The 21,712-nt window shown below is 42.7% G+C and overlaps 1 protein-coding gene across 3 annotated transcripts in view; it reads right to left on the reverse strand.

Annotated features, from left to right (window-relative positions):
- Positions 1-219: 219 nt before the first annotated feature.
- siglec1 (sialic acid binding Ig like lectin 1) overlaps positions 220-21,712 on the reverse strand; it is a 55,772-nt gene continuing 34,279 nt past the window's right edge. The window contains exons 17-21 of one of the 3 annotated variants that reach the window (XM_062981369.1): positions 12,470-12,724; positions 10,197-10,499; positions 7,424-7,532; positions 4,635-4,737; positions 220-2,382 (exon numbers count right to left, since the gene is read on the reverse strand). In XM_062981369.1, the coding sequence (XP_062837439.1) occupies positions 2,227-2,382; positions 4,635-4,737; positions 7,424-7,532; positions 10,197-10,499; positions 12,470-12,724 (926 nt within the window). In that variant the 3' untranslated portion in view covers positions 220-2,226. Of the gene's footprint in view, positions 4,738-7,423; positions 7,533-10,196; positions 10,500-12,469; positions 12,725-21,712 lie in introns of all 3 variants that reach the window. The other 2 variants (XM_062981368.1, XM_062981370.1) reach the window with 2 other exon arrangements.

Here is a 21,712-nt window from a genome sequence, read left to right on the forward strand (position 1 = left end):
AAAACACCTGGAGGGCCAAAGTTAGTGAATGTTATGCCATGCAACCAACATGGGATGACGTTACCATCCATCCCATCACTTTGCAAAGCTTGTTGTTGACCCCTTGCCATAAACGTTGCCATAAACGTCGCAAGCTCAGTGATGGAGAACATCTACACTGGAAGTCGTGACAACGTTGATGGACATCGTTCCGGAGACTGGACCATTTGCAAAGCCCCGTTCTTTGACTGCGTTCTTTATTTGTGATGAATGTGTTGACACAAGGTCGCCTCTGGTTCAAAATGGGATGAACTGTACATTGATGCAAGAAGTTGGGTTCTTAAACACGAGTGAGTTATGCGGTGGAAGGCGCTGGATACGTTTGCCCAGAGATGCGCAGGCAAGATGCGCAATCCCAGCCAGTGCTGCCATTACTGTAATGGGCAGTTGTGCTCCTTTGCTGGCGCATTCAGTTGCGCAATGTCCAGCATGGCGCCACTGGTGCGCTAATACAATTTACAGGTAATTTGTGCACTTTCAGCCAATGCGCATCCACCTGTCCTTGCAGAAATTGCAGAAATCTTTGCTTGCACATCAGTTTTGTGAAATGGCACAATTTAGTGTTAACTCCACAAGGTGGGAATTTGAACCACACAAGTCATTTCTGATTCTTTGTTGAGCTCATGTTCTTGATGGGTCAGCAAGGATGGTGCTGGTCTTGGCCCAGATGGCCATAGCCAGAACACTGGACGTTGGCCTGAGCATGGCCTCATGGGTGCCCTAATGATGGCTCAAGGGGGACTGCCATGTTGGCACATGAAACATGAATACTCCACAAGAGCACCATCCTCTCCATGCGCTCTTCTTGATGAAGTGTGCCTAGGATGGATGGATGACAGAAAGGTGACCTTTGATATCTGGAATTTAAAGATGACCTATGACATTCTCATACCAGTGGAAAACAGGACGCATGGAAAGGAAAGGATGTGGGCTCTTAGAGTCATAGAATAATTGGCAGAGTGGGAAGGTGTCAGTGTTTTGTATGTTAGAGTGTGAAATGTTAAATTCAGTTGTTGCTGTTGGATTGTTTCTATGTGTTCCGACAAATTTTCCAGCAGCACAGGAGTTAATTACAAGCCAGCCCTGATTGATTGCCTGCAGGGCCAATGGGTCAAGACTTCCTTCAACTGGGTGGACGGAACATTCCTCATGAACTGTGGAATGTTGGGAGTGCCTTGCTAGCACTGATAGCAGACTCGGCGAACTGAGAGGAAGTGCCATGCTTTGCCCTTGCTGGGGAACATGTGTCCTGACAGTGATGGTGTTTAGAGTTGTATATAGCTTGTAAATAAAAGTATTGAACCACTGGGATCAGCAGATAATTTACAAATGAGGTGTCGTTTTGTCGGTGCCACTTTTTGCCGGATGCCTAAGTGGCCTGACTGGTGAGAAGAAGGTGAGAGACCTGACTCATAAATAAGTCAGGGTGGCGATTAACCCCTGACAGAAGGGACCCCATGGACCATCTAGTCCAACCCCCTGCCATGCAGGAAAAGCAGAATCAAAACACGTGGGGAACATGGAAGCGTTTGCAAGGTGGCTGCTCAACCCCAAGATGTGGCTTCCTTGGAGGCAGGACCGTTCTCACCCGTTATCATTACTGAAGCGCCCTGAAACATGAAGACTCCACAGGGAGCATCGTCCTCTCCATGCGCTCCTCTTGAGGAAGCGTGCCTAGGATGGATGGGTGATAGGAAGGCGACCTTTGATATTTTGGGGAGAAACTCCTTTACAAAACATTGTCTTACGGTGCACCTAGACTGCAGGATTAACGTGGTTTGGTCCCACTTCATCTGCCCCGACGGAATGCGAAAAGACGATGTTGTAGTTCCACAAGGGCTTTAGTCTTCTCTGGCGCCTTGCTAAACCGCACTTCCCTGTATTCCATAGCCTTGGGCCAGGACAGTTCAAGTAGCATCAATCTGCATTCATCCTACTGTGTCAACACCCCTTTCATCCTTGCCAGTGCTTGACCATTTCCGGCACTTCTGTTGGGTAATAATGCATGCAGAGGCCCAGCTCCGTCCATTGGGGGGTCCAAATTTTGCCCCCCCCCAAAAAAAAATAGCCTGGCTTTGTTTGAGTGGGACTCTGGCCACCTTGTTCCGGGGTCCATGGCTCACGTCCAAACAGATGTCCTTCCACAGTTGGCAAAGTCCTCCTCCAATGGGTTCTGGCTCCAATTCCTCACACGGTGCTGGTGAAATTCTGCTCGGGGTCCCCTTCTTTGGGGGTGGTCTTATCTGCCTTTACCTGCAGCAGCCGCCGATAAGACAAGCAGAAGCGTCCCGAAGACGGAGGAGTCTCTGCCATTTGGTCACTCACTGCTGTTTGGTCACTCAGCTGTGGAAAGACCCAAGCGAGACAGTGAGGCACACTCTATTTATTCAAATCTAATGCTCACCTTTTTTGGTTCAATGCCTTTGACAAAATTAGGGTGTATAGCACCATACTTGGGTGTACATAGATACAAAATCTTTAATTGTCTTACTTAATTGTCTTAATTGACTCCACTTTAGAGTCAAACTACATAAAATTTGTGTATGGATACGTGTCGTTTTGCTCAATGTGAAGCACAAATTGACCAATCGATAGTTCTCCTGATGTATAGCACCATACTTGGGTGCCCATAGCTACAATGATGATGATGATGGACTGCAATGGCTAGTCCACTACCCAGTCCTAGGAGATGCTGGGAATTGCAGTCCATTTGCATCCAGGAGGCTGGATGATGTCCTTCATGGGACCATAGCCTGCTGATACAGCTATGAAAACAATACATATGTAAAGTCCTGAGAATTACCGTATTTACTCAAATCTAATGCTCAAATTTGCCTCACTAAAATTGGAATGTGCATTAGATTTGCGTATAATATGGTAATCTTATATAATATGGTAATTTTAGGAGCCCCAGTGTCGCAGTGGGTTAAACTGCTGAGCTGCTGAACTTGCTAACCCAAAGGTTGGCAGTTTGAATACAGGGAGTGGGGTGAGCTCCTGCTGTTAGCCCCAGCTTCTGCCAACCTAACAGTTCAAAAAACATGCAAATGTGAATAGATCAATAGGTACTGTTCCGGCGGGAAGGTAACAGCTCTCCATGCAGTCATGCCAGTGGCCACATGACCTTGGAGGTGTCTACGGGCAACGCCAGCTCTTTGGCTTAGAAATGGAGATAAGCACCGGCCCCCAGAGTCAGACAAGACTGGACTTCATATTAAGAGAAAACCTTGACTTTATGGTAAGCTTAGTGTTGAGCCGAAGCCAAAGGGGAAGCTGATTCAGAAGCTCCTTTTTGAGGAACGTCATCTCTCATTTAATTGCCATGGCTCAAGGCTGTGCAATGCCGGGATTTGTAGTTTGGTGAGGCATCAGCCTCTTTTGGCAGTGGAGGCTCAAACTACAGTCCCCCAAGACCCCATAACATTGAACCAAGGCAGTTAAAGTGGAGTCATTCTACAGCAGGCATGGGCAAATTTTGGTCCTCCAGATGTTTTGGACTGCAACTCCCACCATTCCTAACAGCCTCAGGCCCTTTCCTTTTTCCCCTCAGCCACTTAACCGGCTGAGTACTGGGCTGTGGCACAGCTGGTTAGTAGCCAGCTGCAATAAATCACGACTGACTGAGAAGTCATGAGTTCAAAGCCAGCCCGGGTCAAAGTGCGCTTCCAACCATTAATAGTCTAACTTGCTGTTGACCTATGCAGCCCGAAAGACAGTTGCATCTGTCGAGTAGGAAATTTAGGTACCACTTTATACAGGGAGGCTAATTTAACTAAATTACACCATAAAAATTTCCAGCAGCATGTGGAAGAATGAGGAAGTACTACCATCAAGGATTCGGTGTCACAAGTGGACAATGAAGCAGCAGTTCCCCCTGTGGCCGGAATCAAGCATACCCTCATGAAGCCAGAAGCTGGAAAATGTTACAATTCCCTCTGTGTCTGTCTATATAAGTTGTATGTGTAATGGGATTGAACGTTTGCCATGTACAGTAGAGTCTCACTTATCCAAGCCTCACTTATCCAAGCCTCTGGATAATCCAAGCCATTTTTGTAGTCAATGTTTTCAATATATCGTGATATTTTGATGCTAAATTCGTAAATACAGTAATTGCAACATAACATTACTGCGTATTGAACTACTTCTTCTGTCAAATTTGTTGTATAACATGATGTTTTGGTGCTTAATTTGTAAAATCATAACCTAATTTGATGTTTAATAGGCTTTTCCTTAATCCCTCCTTATTATCCAAGATATTCGCTTATCCAAGCTTCTGCCGGCCTGCTTAGCTTGGATAAGTGAGACTGTACTGTATATGTGCATTGTGATCCGCCCTGAGTCCCCTTTGGGGTGAGAAGGAAGGGTGGAATATAAATAAATAAATAAATAAAACCATTAAAAACTGTTAAAATGAAAGCACAACACCCCCTGCTTTGTTCTAAATTCAACAAACTACAAACCCTATGAACCCATAGCACTGAACCATGGCGGATAAACTGGCACCCAACTGCATTAAATGTATGCAGTGTGGATGCAACCAAGGACTCTTGTAAGAAAGAGGGCTTCCAGCCGTGGGGAGCAGGGGCCCTTTGCACCTGGACAGTCTCCTCCTCCTCCTCCTCCTCCTTCTCCTCCATCTCCACCACTTTGGGGCTCTTGCGCTGCCGCTCCTTCCATCCCAGGAAGCCCTTGGTCATCCTGCAAAACACAAGAGGCATTGGCCAAACCCCATCTTTGGACAGGAAGGCAGCCATCGGAGGGGCAGCATGAGGGCATTGGCCCCTGTCCAGGCTTGTGATGAGGATGAAGATGAAGGGGGTCTTCACCCATCCTCTGAGTCAGGATCAAGCAGACAGACAGCAGAGGCCTGAACAGCCTGACACTGAGGAATCTACCTCTGTAGAGCAGAACGAGGAGCCTAAGGGAAGGAGGGACGCAGAGTTAAGGCAGGATCAGTAGCTCCGGGAAGCGGACCAGGAGTTATTAAGGCTACAATTAAGGACTGATGCCATCCAATGAAGGAAATCTAATCGGTTGGCTCAGCGGAGGGACAACAGGGGAGAGCACTTGGGGAAAGGGGCATAAATAGCTGGAGGTGGCAGTTGCTGGAAGCAACGTTGTGGGACTGCTATAGATTGAATCTCTGTTGGTGAACTCTTGAATGGAACTTTGACAACTGGCTACATTTTTGGACTAGGGCAGGAATTGACCGGCTCAGGCCAAGATGCTAAAATTGTGCAAGAGAAGCAAAGTGACAGCAAGGCCATCCACACTGCAGACTTATAACAGTTTGACACTACTTTCACAATTATGGCTCTGTCCTATGGAATGTATACAAGTTGGTGGCGGCACTATTGCTCTCTGACAGAGAAGGGCAAATATCTTAGAAAACTCCACAAAATTCAGCCACAGCAGGTAATGTGGTGTCAAAGTGGTACAATTCTGCAGTGTGGATACAATTAGTAGGAGAGACCGGGAGTGGCATTTTGTCTTAGATATTGACATTTAAGGTGGTCGAGAGCAGTGATGCCCAAGCTGCGGTCCTCCAGGTGTTTGAGACTCCAGCTCCCAGGTGCTCCAAACCAGCATCGCTCAGGTGAGGAGGGGTCCCCACATGAAGGCCACCCTCTTCTTGCTCCTTAACTCTTCTTCCCTTCCCTTGAAAATGGAGATAATCCTCTCTATCTCCCTTTGGTTTTCAACTCTCATTTCCTTCCCATTCCTTTCTTTATTTTCTCCAAAAATGGAGGAAATTATTTCCATCCCATTCTTGCTACCTCCGAAATGGAAGGGGGAGGGGAGAAAGAAAAGGAAGGAAGTTAGTTGGTAGGTAGGTAGGAAAAAAGAGAGGGAAGGAAAAAGGAGAAAGAAAGGGAAGCAGAAGAAAAAGAGGGAAGGAGGCAAGAAAGGAAGGTAGGTAGGAAACTGAGAGGGAAGGACGTGAAAAAAGAAAGAAAGAAAGAAAGAAAGAAAAAAAGAAAGAAAGAAAGAAAGAAAGAAAGAGAAAGAAAGAAAGAAAGAGAAGGAGAAAAAGGAAAAAAGGCAGGTAAAAAACCGAGGGAAGGGAGAGAAGACAAGGAGAAAGAAAAGTAGCTAGAAAAAGAGGGAAGGAAGGGGGAAAATAATAATAAACTTTATTTCTACCCCACCACCATCTCCCAAAAGTGACATAATTTACATCATCAATGCATAAGACAGTAACACAATAAAATCAATCCACCCTAAAATAAACATCAATAAAATGCCATGATAATTATGGGCATAAAATGAATAGCAACCAACCAGGGAGAAAAACAAGAGAAAGAAAGGGAAGGAAGAAAAAGAGTGGGAAGGAGGAAAGATCAATTCACTTTGAATAAATCTTGACACGAAAACTGTGTGAGAGGGTCGCCTGAGGGCTGCCCTAAGTCGGAAATGACATGAAGGACGATGACGACGACAACAACAACAACAACAACAACAACAACTTATAGTCTGGCTCCCCAATAGCCTGAGCGAACGCAAACTATCCTTCTGCTCCAAAAGCTTGAGGACCCCTGAAGGAAAGGGCCAAAGTTTGGGGAGCAAGACTCATAGGGATCTCAGTGCAGACAGGAACAATGCCTTTGCGCTTTTGAGTTGGCCCAAGGAAGGCCTCATTGCCTTGCTTATGTCTCCTGGGTGTGAAGATACTGCCTTTGGCCACAACAGCCTCAGTGACCCAGTAGGTCTTCTCTGTGTTTGGGACTATCAGAACTTATGGATATCTCAGAAGGGTTTGGCTCCTCAAGGGATAGTAATGAGACCCCATCAAGGGAATGGAGCAGACTCAAACAGGACCATTCGGTGAGGAAGAGAGATCCTTTCTCAGGGCACATCTATACTGTATTGGTTTTATTGTTCTTTGATCTTGTTTAATGTAGTGTATATTTTCTTTTATTGTGTTGTTTAATGTGCTATGATTTGTTGTTCTATTATATTTTGTTATATTGTATTGTTCTGGGCATGGCCCCATGTAAGCCGCCCCGAGTCCCCGTTGGGGAGATGGTGGCGGGGTATAAATAAAGTTTATTATTATTATTATTATTATTATTATTATTATTATTATTATTATTATTATTATATTTAATACAGTTCCACCTTACTTGAACTGCCACAACTCAGTGCTATGGGATCCTGGGAGTTAATGAGGCAGTCTCACTCTTTGCTACAGTAGACTCAAGACCTTAACTTCCCAGGATTCCATAGCATTGAACAGTTCACATGGCATCAAACTGCATCAATTTCACTGTGTAGATGTGCTTTTGGAGTATAGGTGCAATCACGTTGGCTTGGAAGGGCCCCCAAGGAGCAATCTAGTCCATCCCACTGCGAGGGCAAAAATGAATCTTCAGTGGAAACTTACCAGCGCCAGTTCTTTATCATCCCAAAGACCAGACCGGAAAGAAGAGCCAGGCAAACCAAGGCAACGAAGAGTCCAGCCAGGATCTTGAACAAGCGGAGCTGGGAAAGTGCTAAAGGCGAAGCAAAAAACACAGTGACTTCCATGGGAGGAAAGACTGAGGCCAGAGCCATGAAATCAAGTCAGGATCTCCAGGATTGCAACCCCCAGCACCCCCAGCCATCGGAGAATAGGCGCCCTGGGCTTCATCACAGCAGCTGCAAAAGCACAATTGCAGCAGGAGGAAGGCGCCTTTGGTTGGCATTGTGCTTGAGTCTCCATTCATTCGCAGTAACAGCGTGATCCTGATAGCTAATTGCTAGGTCAGGATGACACAGCGAGTTTGCATGTATGATGCAAGGCCATGAGTTAGTGTCTGTCTAAGCATCAGGGATGATGCAACACAATAAGCGATTGGCTGGGTTTTGTATAAATGTTTAACAGCCAATATGTTATGTGTTGGTGTGTTGTTGATCGTTGATGGACTTTGAGAGAGAGAGGGAGAGATCTACATGGTACTACACTGGAGAATTAGTTGAGAGTAGGATAAGGAGAAACTATTATATTTGTATAGATCTGTGTGTATTTTTGCTACTGAAACTTTAAGATAAAAGTCTTCCTGATTTGGAACAAAAACTGTTGTTGGCTTGTGTGCTGTCCTCATCAGGAACTTCCAGATTACTGATAGATAATAATTAATAATGCAAGTTGATTTCTATCCCGCTCTCTCTCTCTCCCCCCGGAGGGACTCAGACAGCCCATGATTGTGCCTGCACCTAATGTTACTGAGGGAGTGGATCATGGGATTTCTGGCCTGCAAGCCAGCATGAGATTTTAAGTCCTAAAACTGAGCCATCCCTGTCTCCAGTAGCTAGTGAAGGCCACATTTCAGAAAGGGGCCCAGATGTTGCTGAGAAGCCTTTAGCTATGGAAGCAAGGTCAGAAGCTGAGATGAGTTCAGAGGATGAAATTCCAGGTGGAGAGGATAATGAGCTGTTAGACAGGAGACAGAGTTTTCATAAATTCAGAGCTGCCCAGCAGAATTTGCAAAGGTTACAGCGCTTGTTAGAGAAAAGCTGTTATCAGGTTGTCAGGGAAGAAGGCATGATTTCATGTCTATATTAGAGAGACCAGAGATATTTTGAAACAATCTGGTCAACGGTGGAGTTTGAAGCAACATCTTTTGCCAAGTTCTAGTTAAGCCTGCTAAGGGAATTCTAGTTCCATGTCTTTGTTCGTTCCTGTTTCATGCTTTCAAGTTTGAGTGATTATTCCTGGGGGTTTTTTGTCCTGGGTTTTATGCTGCCTTATATATCCTGATTCTTTTGTATTCCTGGTTTTTTATCCTACTTTTATACCTTGAATCTTGTGGACTATTTCATACATTTGGACTTTGATGTTTTTGCTATTTTTGCTGAACAGCTTTTTATATAATCTTCAGTAAACTGCTTTGCAGTGGTTAAGTACAAAGGTGCTTCCTGCCCTGGAGTGCCACACTTAGAGAGACTTAGCCCTTCCTTCATCTAAAGGAGCTCCCTAAAGTGTCAATGATATTGGGGAATATTGTTCGGCAGGTCTGGACTGAAAGCTGGAGCAGATCAGCAGCCTCCAACAACAACCAGAGAGACAACAACAGAATAAGGAAAAAACCCACAGATACGTACTATACAAAAAGCCATAGCAGTGCTTTGATCACAATGCTTAATCTGTAGAGAAGGCTTGGGATCTGTTTACACTGTGGAAGGAAGGCCCTTTGACCTCAATTCGTGACAAGGCTCAATGCTATGGACTCCTAGGAGTTATGGTTTGGAGAGGCACCTGCACTCTTGGGCAGAGAAGTCTGAAGACCTTGCAAAACTGCAACTCCCAGGCTTCCATCATGTCGAGTCCTGGAAGTTAAAGTGGACTCAGTCCCATGGAATGACATAGAAACCTGGGAGTTGTAGTTTGCATCATCCCTCTTTGGCAGAGGGGGCCTCTACACTGGAGAACAAGTGCAGTTTGACATCACTTTGACTTCCATAGAGCATAGAACCACACAGGAGGACTAAGATTTCCCAGGGAGGCGTTTTCTCTGTTGGGTTCCCACAGAAGTTGAGGAACCAAGAAGCCACCCTTGCTCCCTTGCTTCAGGTAAGCCTGGACCTAGATTGCACTAGAAAGCTGAGTGTGTGCTTTACACAAGGGCACCAAAAAGCTATGTGAGTGTTTGTTTTGAAGGCAAAGCTAGATACTTCAGCCAGTAGTTGATTGACAATTGTTTCTTGTTGTTGTTGGAGGGCTAAGGGCATTTGACCCAGTTAAGTGATTGTTCTGTTTTTGAAGACAGGTAAACAAAACAATGGGGGGCTTTTTATTCACTTTTGTGGGGGCCCTACACCCTTAACACCAGGGTGCCTGGCTGTAATAATAATTATATCAGACTAAAATATGTTAAAGCACATACCTCTCAAAACCATATGATTTCAGCCTTCAATGGATGCTGTCTCAACCAATTTAGATAGATAAACACCAGCAGCGGGATGGAATCCGTACCATCACCAAGCCCCAAATGTCACGTTTTGACCATGTTTAGAACTGGCCTCCCTGGGGGATACCCTTCTGCCATTTGGGGGCTACCGTGGAGAAGGTGCTCCTTGGAAGTGGGGGTTTGCCCCACAAAAGCCCCTCCCTCTTGTGGGGATTCTATCAGGAGACCCCCTCCCTCACCTCTTTCTTTCCTCTGAGTCATACTCACTCTTTGCACTGAAGTCAATGGTGCCTGTTGCTTCTCCAAATCGGTTGCCAGCCTGGCAGACGTAAGGCCCCGAATCTCCCGCCACAACGTCCCGAATCTCCACTCTCAAGTTATTATAGGATGGGAAGGCCACAAAGCGGTGTCCGGCCAGAGACTGGGAGCCATTGGTGCTGGCCAGCAGCCGGCCTCCTTTGTAGATGGCCAGCCAGGAGCGGGGGTGGCTGTCCACTTGGCAGGAAATGATGCCCACCTTCCCCTCTTGGTTGTCCAGGTAGGCGCCCAGGGAGGGCCTGTCGGGTGGATCTGGGGATCAAAGGGCAGAATTGGGGCAAAGCGTTAGTTTGGTAGATGCATTCACCCCTGCAAATGACTAGCACTGCTCTCTGGCCTGGCAGGCTGGTTGGTCCTGAAATGGACTGCAGCTCCTAGCATCCTTTGACAGCTTAGTTAATGGGGAGGAATGCTGGGAACCGAGGTTCCAAGAACATCCAGGCTACCTGCTTCTTAGCGGGGGGCTGGACTAGACGGCCCATGAGGTCTCTTCCAACTCTACTATTCTATGATTCTATGATTCTACCCAACTCCCACTCCATGACCCAATATTATTATTATTAATAATTTATTTATTATCATTTATTATTATTGTATTTCTTACCCGCCTCTAGCCATGGCTTAAGGCAGGTCACAGCATTATATAACGGCAAATCTTTGCTAGAACTAAACCCACTGAGCCAGGCATCCCCAAACTGCAGCCCTCCAGTTGTTTTATTATTATGATGTTTATGATGTTTATCTCTTCCGGCAGGCCTACTCAGAAAGTTTTAATGATGACTCTTAAACTTCCATTCTATGTCTAACTTTTGTTTTGTGTATTTTAATATGTATGTTGTGGAAATATGTTTTAATATGTATATTCTAAAGAGTGTTTTTAAATGATTATGTGTTTTAGCCATTTTGTAACTCACCTTGAACCACAAGGAGAGGAAGATAAGAAATAAAATTACAATTATAATAATAATTATTATTATTTCTATTATACAAGGAGACTCAAAGTGGCTTACTTCTTGGAGTTTTGGCCCCCAACCCCCAGAAGCCCCTGTTGCCAGCCTGTTCAATGGCCAGGAATCCTGGGAGTTGGAGGCCCAAAGAGCTGGAGGGCCACAGTGTTGTAGCTCAGCAAGCGGCTGAGGATTTCTCTGACTTTTCTGACATGTCAGAGGATGAGGAGCCTGATGGGTTTCAAAGTGATGAGTCTGTCAGTGCTAGAAGAGATGATGTTTTGCATTCCTGTGATCATTCCCAAACAACCAGAGATAGTAAAACTAGTTCTCTTGGGAAATGGCCTTTGGCTAATGGGGAGTTTTCCTGAGAAGCCAGATTAGGTTTGAGAACAGAGGGAGTAAAAAATAGAATAATTAGACGTTCTGAGAGTATCCGTGAGAAGACCTTGAAGCCCAGGTGTATTTGGCATGATCTCATGGCTACTTGGGCTTAAATTAAGTGTTGTTGGCCTTATGCTTCTCAGAGGAGACAACATTGCCAAGGGATGGCTGTCTGAGCTCTCAAGTTCCTGTTTCCAGTATCCTCAAGCTTCTTGTTCAAGTTCATGCCTATGTTTCCTTGAAAGGTTTACCTTGGAAAAGTTCCTGTTGCTTTGTTTATGGATTTATACTTGCAGTAACTCTGAGGATTTTGGTGCTCTTGATTTTATGTACTTTGTCCTTTTTGGATTTTTGGATTCTGACCCTTTGGGAATTGCCTTTTCCCCTTTTTGCCTGCTTACTTCAATATATATTGTTTAGATACACTTTATACGGGAGGCTAATTTAACTAAGTTACAACACCATAAAACTGCCAGCAACACGTGGAAAGGAATGAGGAAGTACATCATTCGGTGTCACTTGGATGATGAAGCAACAACTCCCCCTGTGGCCGGAATTGAGCATACCCTCATGAAGCTGGAAAATGTTAAAATTGCCTCTCTGTGTGTCTATACTGTATGTTGTTTGTCTGATGGCATTGAATGTTTGTCATATATATGTTCATTGTAACCCTCCCTGAGTCCCTTTCGGGGTGAGAACGAAGGGCAGAATAAAAATACTGTAAATAAATAAATAAATAAATAAATAGAACAATTGGTCTTGTGTGTGGTGCTGGATGAAAAGGTGTTTCAGTGCCAGATTGCAACACAGTATGAGGATGCCTGTGTGATGCAGATGCCATTCATGCAAACCCCTTTGACCCAACTGGCCCTCAAAAGGCGCTGCACTCACAGAGCACGTTCAGGCTGACCAAGGGAGAGGTCACTTGTCCAGCAGCGCCGTCCGCCCGGCACTGGTAGGAGCCAGCATCTGCTCTGGCCACACTGCCCAGGAGGAGCTGTGGGTCGGGGCCCTCGTGGACGTGTCTCCCATTCCTGAACCAGGTGTAGTTCATGGCACCAGAGGCCCGTCTGGACACCGCGCAGGTCAAGGTGGCCGAGGTGCCTTCCTGTGCGTCCGGCCCTGGATCGAGGGCGACCCTTGCGCCTGAGGAGCGACAGAAAGAGAGAGCAACATGATCCAGGTGTCTTTTTCATAGAACAGAATAGATGATGATGATGATGATGATGATTATTATTATTATGTTTATTTATACCCCAAGAGGACTCAAAGCAGTTTATATTTAAAATATTTTGATACAATTTAAAGCAGGCATGGGCAAACTTTGGCCCTCCAGGTGTTTTGGACTTCAACTCCCACAATTCCTAACAGCCTACTGGCTGTTAGGAATTGTGGGAGTTGAAATCCAAAACACCTGGAGGGCCAAAGTTTGCTAATGCCTGATCTACACTGTGGAATGAATGTAGTTCAACACCACTTTAACCTGCTGTGGCTTCCGGGTATGGCAGCATGGCGACCGGGTGAGTGATCGCGGAGCTCGCGGTCACCGACCTCTTCATAGACTGGGTAGGGCAGTTTTTTTCGCCCCCTCTCCTAGGTGGATTGAGTCCTGGGAGATAGCAAACCACCGATAACCCCATTACGGGTCCTGTAGCTGATTCCCCCTCAAGGGGAGTTGGCAGAAGGATCTGAACTGGGATGGTGGCAGCGTGTCTGAAGAGGCTGGAGGGCTAGGAAGCCCAGAGGGACGCCGAGCCATACTTCCAAAACTCATGAGGATATAATAAACATATAAGGAAGGCTAAAAGAGGGGATCGTTACACAGATACCCAGAGACAGTGTCAGCCAAAAGGGGGAAAGAAGAGAACAGAAAGAAGAAAGAAAGAAGAAAAAAGGAAGAAGAAAGAAGGGACGACAACGATCGAGGTAACCCTAAACAAATCAAATCTAAAATTAAAATCCCGGTGGAGAAGCGGACTAAATGAGACCAACCTTTATTTATGAATTAATGAATTGCCGATAATCCGTTGTGAGTAATCATATGAGTCCGGTCAGAACGGGTTAATGCCCGGTCCGAACGGGTTAATGCCCAACGCGGAGGAGGGGAAGCCACGACCTTGACGGCCTTGTTTAGTCTACTGGCTCTGACGTCGATACAGACCAGAAGAACCGGATGTGAGATAGAGGAAGCGCATAAGCGGAAGGCGTATCAAAGAGAAAACAAGAAGGCACTACCGGGTACAACAGATGCAAGAGGGTGGAGGACTGGAAAGAGAAGGGGAAACAAAAAGCAAAGCATAGCATACCCATAACAAAGCAGGGTTCACGAGGACGAGGACGAGAAGCAGACGGTGAGAGGGAGCGCGATACAGAGGGTCGAGGCGGCGCGCGGTGCGAGGACGAGAAGCAGACGAGGAGGCAGGGAGACGAGGAGGAGACGAGGAGCCCCGGACGAAGCAAGTACAGACGAGGACGAGAAGCAGACGGGAGGACGAGAAGCAGAAGGAAGAGGAGAGGAGAGCCATTAAAGAGGACTCCAAACAAGAGAGAAGCGGACAAATGTGGGGGTGAGAGAAAGAACCCATCAGGAAAAAGACAGAAAGGAAGAAAGTCGGGTAGGGGGGATATTTATGTGAGTAGGAGGCAGCGTCAAGGAAGGACATTGGAAAGACAGGGGATCGAGGGAGAGGATCAAGAGAGGGGTTTGAGAGGGAAGGAAGTAAAAGAACGAGACCTGTTCACCTGTGGGACCCCTTTTTGAACTGGCACAATAAGGAATACTATGATTTAAAGGAAGAACCACAGGAAGGGGAGTGCTAAAGAGGTAATCAGATATATCCTGTAAAAGATACTTAAGAGGAAAATACAAGGAATTAAGGGGAACCAAGGACTAGTGTCTACCCTCCCAACGCTAAGGGAAATTACGTATTTCAGAGGTTATTATAGTGAGCCCCAAATTAAATAAATAAATAGATAAATGAAATAAAATAAAAAAAGAGCCCATGCCAGTGACAGTCAACATTTAGAAGCTATCCTTTCACCCAAGTACCCAAAATATTCCTATTGGACATAACACAAAACAAATTACCAAATTTTATTGGCATCTCAAAACAATATTTAATTCTCTAAAATCAATCTAAGAGACCGTACTCAAACAACTAGGTAGGGCCCAGTAAGGAAGTAGGAATAGGCCTGAACGTAGAAATTGTTAAGGGAATTAATATAACCCAGTATATCAATAAATCTTTACTCCAGCATAATTAAAGAAGATGTCAACGCTAAAATTGAAGATGGAGGAAAAAAAATCTACCACGAGAAGAGGGTCTATATCGGAGGAAATAAATCTGAAAGATGTGATGAGGGAACTCCAAAAAATCTCTGAGAGCCAAAAAACTCTCCAAGAGCAGATGATAGATATGAGAAAAGAACTATCGGATGAATTTATAGAGGTAAAGAAAGAAATAAAAGACCTGCAAAAGGAGATGAAAGAAGTCAAAGAAGATAAACAAAAGATGGAGAAGAACCAAGATAAACTCCAAACCAGACTGGAAAAATTGGAAGTAAGGAACACCAGACTGGAGGAAAGACAAGAGATGTTGGAGAGAAAAGAACTAGAATATTAAATAAGAATGAGAAATATCATAGAAGAACCCAAGGAAAACCTGAAGCAAATTACAACCCAGATTCTGGCGGACCTCTTACAGGTTCAAGATGAGGAGATGGAGGATAGTATTGAGAGGGTTTACAGGGTAACTACGAACTTTTCCAAAAAAAACAAAGTAGCAAGGGATGTGGTTGTACAGCTGGAAAAAAGGAGAACAAGAGAAGAAATATTGAAAATAAGTAAGAAAAATACGATTCGCTTCAAAGGGCAAAAAGTAACGATATTGAAAGAGCAACCGGCTAGTACGATGCAAAAACGTAAAAAGTACCAATTTCTTACAGAAGAACTAAAAAGACGACAAATCCGCTTCCGATGGGAAAGGAAAGAAGGAATTATGGTAACCTATAAGCAAGAAAGAGTATGGCTAACATCGGAAGAGAAAGCTAAGGAATTTTATAAGAACTTAATGAAGAAGGAAAACGAACCAATCCCACCAGACCTAGCTTCGGAAAGAGAAAGAAAGAGAGCCAGAACCATCTCCCCGGAAAAAAGCTACAAAGTAATCGCCCCACAAGCTCCAAATCTAATAAACTTAGAAGAAGAAGAAGAAGAAGGAGGAGGAGGTCCCTCACAACACTAAAAGATGCAAGTAAAATGTCACTCCAACAATGTCAACGGATTGAATGCACCAAATAAAAGGAAAAATTTATTTAACCATTTGCAAAAATTGAAATTTGATTTAATAGCACTCCAGGAAACGCACATTTGTCACAAACACACCTCATATTTAATTCAAGGGAAGTTAGGGAAAGAGTTTATAGCGTCTGCAGCGGAGAAAAAAAAGGGCGTGGTTTTATATATAAATCCAAAATTAAACCCAGAACTTGCATTCAAGGATGAGGAGGGAAGAATGGTGGGAGCAAAAATAAAGGTGGGCAACCAAACATTATTAATTTGCAACATTTATGCGCCAAATGGGCCTAAAACAGCTTTTCTAAGAAAACTAAAAGGTAAAATAGCGGAACAAGAATTTGATGAACTAATAATCCTAGGTGATTTTAACGGAGTTCCAGACCCAGAGTGGGATAAGAAAGGGAATAGATCTAAGGAAAAAAGAAATGGTAACTTGGGTAAATTACCAGTAGGCTTCATCAAATTTTTACAAGATTGGGAGCTGAGGGACGCTTGGAGAATGCAACATGTGAGAGAAAAAGATTATACATACTTTTCAAATAGGCACAATTCATGGTCAAGAATAGATATGGCCTGGATGACCCCCTCACTAATCCTAAAAGTGACCAAAATTGAAATCTCCCCTAGGTATATCTCGGACCATTGCCCATTGGAATTTACATTAAATAAAACACAAAGAAACACCAATTGGAGATTAAATGGGAACCTAATAAAATCAGAAGAGGATATACAAAAAAATAAAGAAATTTTGAGGGAATATTTTAATCTGAACGATAATGGAGAGACCACTATACAAACAATCTGGGATGCAAGTAAGGCGGTCATGCGAGGCCATTTCATTCAGCAAAGTGCCCAAAAACATAGAACGAAAAACAGATTGATAACTGAAATTAATGAAGAAATTAGTTCGAACGAAAAAAAATTAAAATCTGAACCAAACAATAAAAAAATTAAGCAAGAATTGGGAAATTTGAAAGCACAAAAAATCCATATGGAACTAGAAGAAACAGCAAAAAGATTAAAGTTTATAAAACAACAACAATTCCAGAACGCTAATAAACCAGGAAAATGGCTAGCCTGGAAAATAAGAAAGAAGAAGCAAGCCCATACAATTACAGAAATCATCGCAGATGGTGTAAGCTACACGACTGAACAAAGTATAATGTCCCAATTTAAAATCTTTTACGGCAACTTGTACTCAAAGGATCAAATCGGAATAGACAAGGTATCCCAATTTATTAGTAACCAAAGGCTTGGGAAGATTTCTGAAAAACAAAGAGAGATATTAAACAAAGAGATAACAGACAAGGAAATTAAGACAGCTATAAGTAAGTTGAATGGGAATAAGGCCCCAGGGCCTGATGGCCTAAATGGTATTTACTATAAAGTATTTGCTGAGGAATTGACACCATATCTTAAAAAAGTCATGAACAAAATTTTAGAAGACCAAGAAGTCCCAGACTCGTGGCGCAAAGCAACAATAATGATGATTCCGAAGGAAGGACAGGATCCCAAAAATGTTAAGAATTATAGGCCAATATCTCTACTGAATTCGGACTATAAAATTTTTACAACCATATTAGCGGAGCGAATGAAAGAATTTCTCAATGATTGGATAGGAGAGGAGCAAACGGGCTTCCTGGCAAAAAGACAAATGAAAGATAATGTAAGAGAAATAATAAACATACTTGAATACTATGAGTTTACAAAAAAAGATGAATTGGCTCTACTCACCATAGATATGGAAAAAGCCTTTGATAATTTGAATTGGGACTTTTTCAAACTGTTAATTAGTGAATTGGATATGGGCTACAAATTTAAGAATGCGATTAACCAAATTTATGACAAACAAGAAGCAAACATAAAAATAAATTCACTGGATTCACAGAATTTTAAAATATGTAAAGGAACTAGACAGGGATGCCCCTTATCTCCTCTGTTGTTCATCTTTTCATTGGAAATCCTCTTAAGAAATATCAGAGAGGATCCCAGGTTGAAAGGAGCAAAAATAAGAAAGTACAATTATAAATTCAGGGCCTTCGCTGACGACCTTATTTGCATAATAGACGACCCAATTAATACAGTACAATTTTGGTTAACTAAAATAAAAGAATTTGGGGAAGTCTCAGGACTAAGGATAAATTCGGAAAAGACTATGCTATTACCAAAAAACCTGACAAAATCAAGACAGGAAGAACTGGTAAAGGTATCAGGGATACAGGTTAGGAAAAAAATAAAATACTTAGGTATAATCTTAACGGCAAGGAACTCCCAGCTACTAGAGAACAACTACGATTATAAATGGAAAGAAATAAAAAAGGACTTGGAAAGATGGAAATATGCGAATTTATCACTACTAGGCAGAATATCGGTAATAAAAATGACTATCTTGCCCAAATTAATATTCCTCTTTCAAAACATCCCTATTATCAGAAGTACACAGAGATTTAGAAATTGGAACAAGGAAATTGCCAAATTTATCTGGGGAGGGAAAAAACCCAGAATTAAAAGAATTTATATGATAGATGATAAGAAAAGAGGAGGATTAGGCCTCCCAGACCTGCAACTGTACCATGATGCATGTGGCTTGGTATGGGTGAAAGATTGGTCGACACTGGGAAATAATAGAATTATAACATTAGAAGGAATAGGTCTGAGGGCAGGATGGCACGCATATTTGTGGTATGGGAAAAAATTGACGGAAAAAATTTTTGGCAATCATTTCATTCGATCCTCACTTCTAAAAATTTGGGAAAAATATAAAAATAAACTATACCAGAAAACTCCAAGATGGATCTCACCTTTGGAGGCATGCCAAAGGAGGGAAACAGGTGGAGAAATTTGGCCCAGATATAACGATATCTTAATTAAGGAAAATGGGAGATACACCCTGAAAAGTCAAGAAGAGATTAATAACAAATTCGGTAAGGTGGGATGGTTCCAATACATACAACTTAAAGAATATTACAATAAAGATAAAATACTAGGATTCGAAGAAAAAGAGACATTTTGGGACAAGATAATGAAATTGGAAAAAAAACAAATATCCATAATTTACACAAAGCTACTTGAATGGGAAACTGAAACGGTACCAATAAAAGAAAACATGATTAAGTGGGCCCAAAACCTAGGGGAAACAATATACTTAGGGGAATGGGAAAAGGCCTGGAACTCCAGATTAAAACTCACCTATGCAATAGAATTGAAAGAAAACTGGATTAAAATGTTTCATCGTTGGTATTTGACTCCCCAAAGAATAGCAAATTTTAATAATAAAAATTCAAATAAGTGTTGGAAATGCAAGGACCAAGTGGGAACCTTTTTCCACTGTTGGTGGACTTGCAAGGAAGCGAAAAGCTATTGGAAGAAAATTCAGCAAGAAATACAAAAGATGTTGCAAATTAATATAGAACTGAATCCCAAATTTTTTCTCTTGGGGATGCTAGACATAAAAAGTGACAAAAATAAAGAAATCCTTTTCAGTTATCTCACTACGGCGGCAAGAATAGTATATGCCAGCTACTGGAAAAAGAAAGAAACCCCGAAATTGAGCTGTTGGCTAAATAAGGTCTTGGAAATAATGAATATGGACAAATTGACATATTTACTAAAAAATAACTACGGCATTCCGAAAAAACAAACAAACTGGGATGCGATAAAAAAGTATTTGAGGGAGAGACAAATGAGGGTGTTAATTTAACCTTTAAAGAAATGAAATCGTCAATGAGGAAAGATAGAGAATAGGCTGATATTGACTTAGACAATGTGAATAGAGGTTAAAGAAATGGACAAAGGACTGTAATTACTTCAGGTATCTGTGTAAAAGATGGAAGTGACAAATTTTACCTTTTGTTCCTTTTTGTTCCTTTTACTTTTTGTTCCTTTTATTTCATTTTATAATTTTTTTTTTCCACTGTGGTTTTGGACTACCTCTTTCTCCTTTCTTTCCCTTACCCCCTTCTGTTTACCCACTGCACTTGTACTTTCAATGACTCACCGAATATATTATCTGGAAACTCAATAAAAAATTTAAAAAAAAAAAAACACCACTTTAACCTGCTGTGGCTCAATGCTATGGAGTCCTAGGAGTTGCAGTTTGGTGAGGCACCAGGGCTTCTTGGGAAACAGAGCTAAAGACCTTGGAAAACTACAACTCCCAGGATTCCATAGCACTAAACCGCAGCACTTAACGTAGCATCAAACTGCATTAATTCTCGAGTGAAGACCAAAAGTCAGGATGGCAGGTCTGTTTGGAGACATTTACCTACGAAAAAAATCATAAAAGGAAATCAAGAATATAAAAGTACCACATAAAGTAAATGGTATATAACCTTGCACCCCTGTTTGCATTGACTTTTGACTTCAAATTCAGGAAGGGATGTTGCATGAAATACAGGCTGCTTCTACATGGCAGAATTAATGCCATCTGGCACTACTTTAATGCTCTGGAATCCTGGGAGTTTGGTGAGGCCCAAGCTCTCTTTGGCAGAGAAGGCTCAAGACCTTATAAAACTACATCTCCCAGGATCCCAGAGCATTGAGCCTTAACAAGAAGAATTCTGGGCGAACTGGAATCTTCACAATTTGCGACTTACTCCGTACAAAAAACATCGCTTTGGGTTGATTCGCGGTTTTCTCTGCAGAAAATATCTGTGATTAGAGATTAATTCTGTGCAAAACCACACATTGGGACAGAAAACTGCAATTTTGGTTCAGAAAATAATATTCCAACATAGACATTTATTCCATTGGAAATATTGGCTCCTGTGTAAACAAATGCTGATTTCAATGCCAAACCATCATGCACTCATTTTTGTAAGTCCCAAATTGTGAAAAGCCCACAAAACTGTCTGGTTTTGCAAAGGTTTCCTTGCAATGGGAAGAAAATGCTTCTATTGGCTGTTGCTTCCTTCCAGATGCAACTTAGGGAACAATTACATCCGTAAATTTTATATTCACGGGTTGCTCTGCAGTTAAAAGATTCCAACTGATGTGCAGGATCATTTCTGCCAGCAATGGCCGTGTGTGCACAATCCAGTACATGCTCAGAGCTATGTACACAACCGTTGTGTAAATAACATTGAGGCTGTTCTGCATTGTATGCAGAATGGGTGGGATTGGGGGGAATATAGCACAGATGGGCTTTAGCACATGGGTTAACCCATCAGCTGCAATAAATCTTATCAGTCGAGAGGTTGAAAGTTCGAAGCCCAGGTCAGGGTGAGTTCCTGATCTTTAGCCCAGCTTCTGCCTACCTACCCTGTTTCCCCTAAAATAAGACATCCCCTGAAAATAAGACCCAGTAGAGGCTTTGCTGAATGGCTAAATATAAGGCCTCCCCCGAAAGTAAGACCTAGCAAAGTTTTTGTTTGTAAGCATCCCCTCCAAACAGAACACCAGAGCATGCAGGATTGGTAAATGTACATACCATAGAGTGTTATACATGGAAATATTGGTAGTAAAAAGAAATTCTTGATAGTATTCACAGTTCGTCTGGTTATGCTGGTTTGTGATGACAACTACTGTACAGCATATAATAAATGTTCATTTTTTGGTTCAACAATTAATGTGAATTCTTCTTCATAGAAAAATAAGACATCCCCTGAAAATAAGACCTAGTGCATCTTTGGGAGCAAAAATTAAGATAAGACACTGTCTTATTTTCGGGGAAACACAGTAGCAGTTCGAAAGCAAAATGTGAGTAGATAAATAGGGACCACTTAAAAGCGGGAAGGTATTAAGGCAATTCCAGCAATTCAATCAAAATGAGGAATTTATGGACAAAGCTCTTCAGCAAGGAGATGGAGTGATGGCATCGCACCCTGGCCAGAACCAAG

Source organism: Anolis carolinensis, chromosome 5 (genome assembly GCF_035594765.1).
Source record: "Anolis carolinensis isolate JA03-04 chromosome 5, rAnoCar3.1.pri, whole genome shotgun sequence".
Classification (NCBI taxonomy): domain Eukaryota; kingdom Metazoa; phylum Chordata; class Lepidosauria; order Squamata; family Dactyloidae; genus Anolis; species Anolis carolinensis.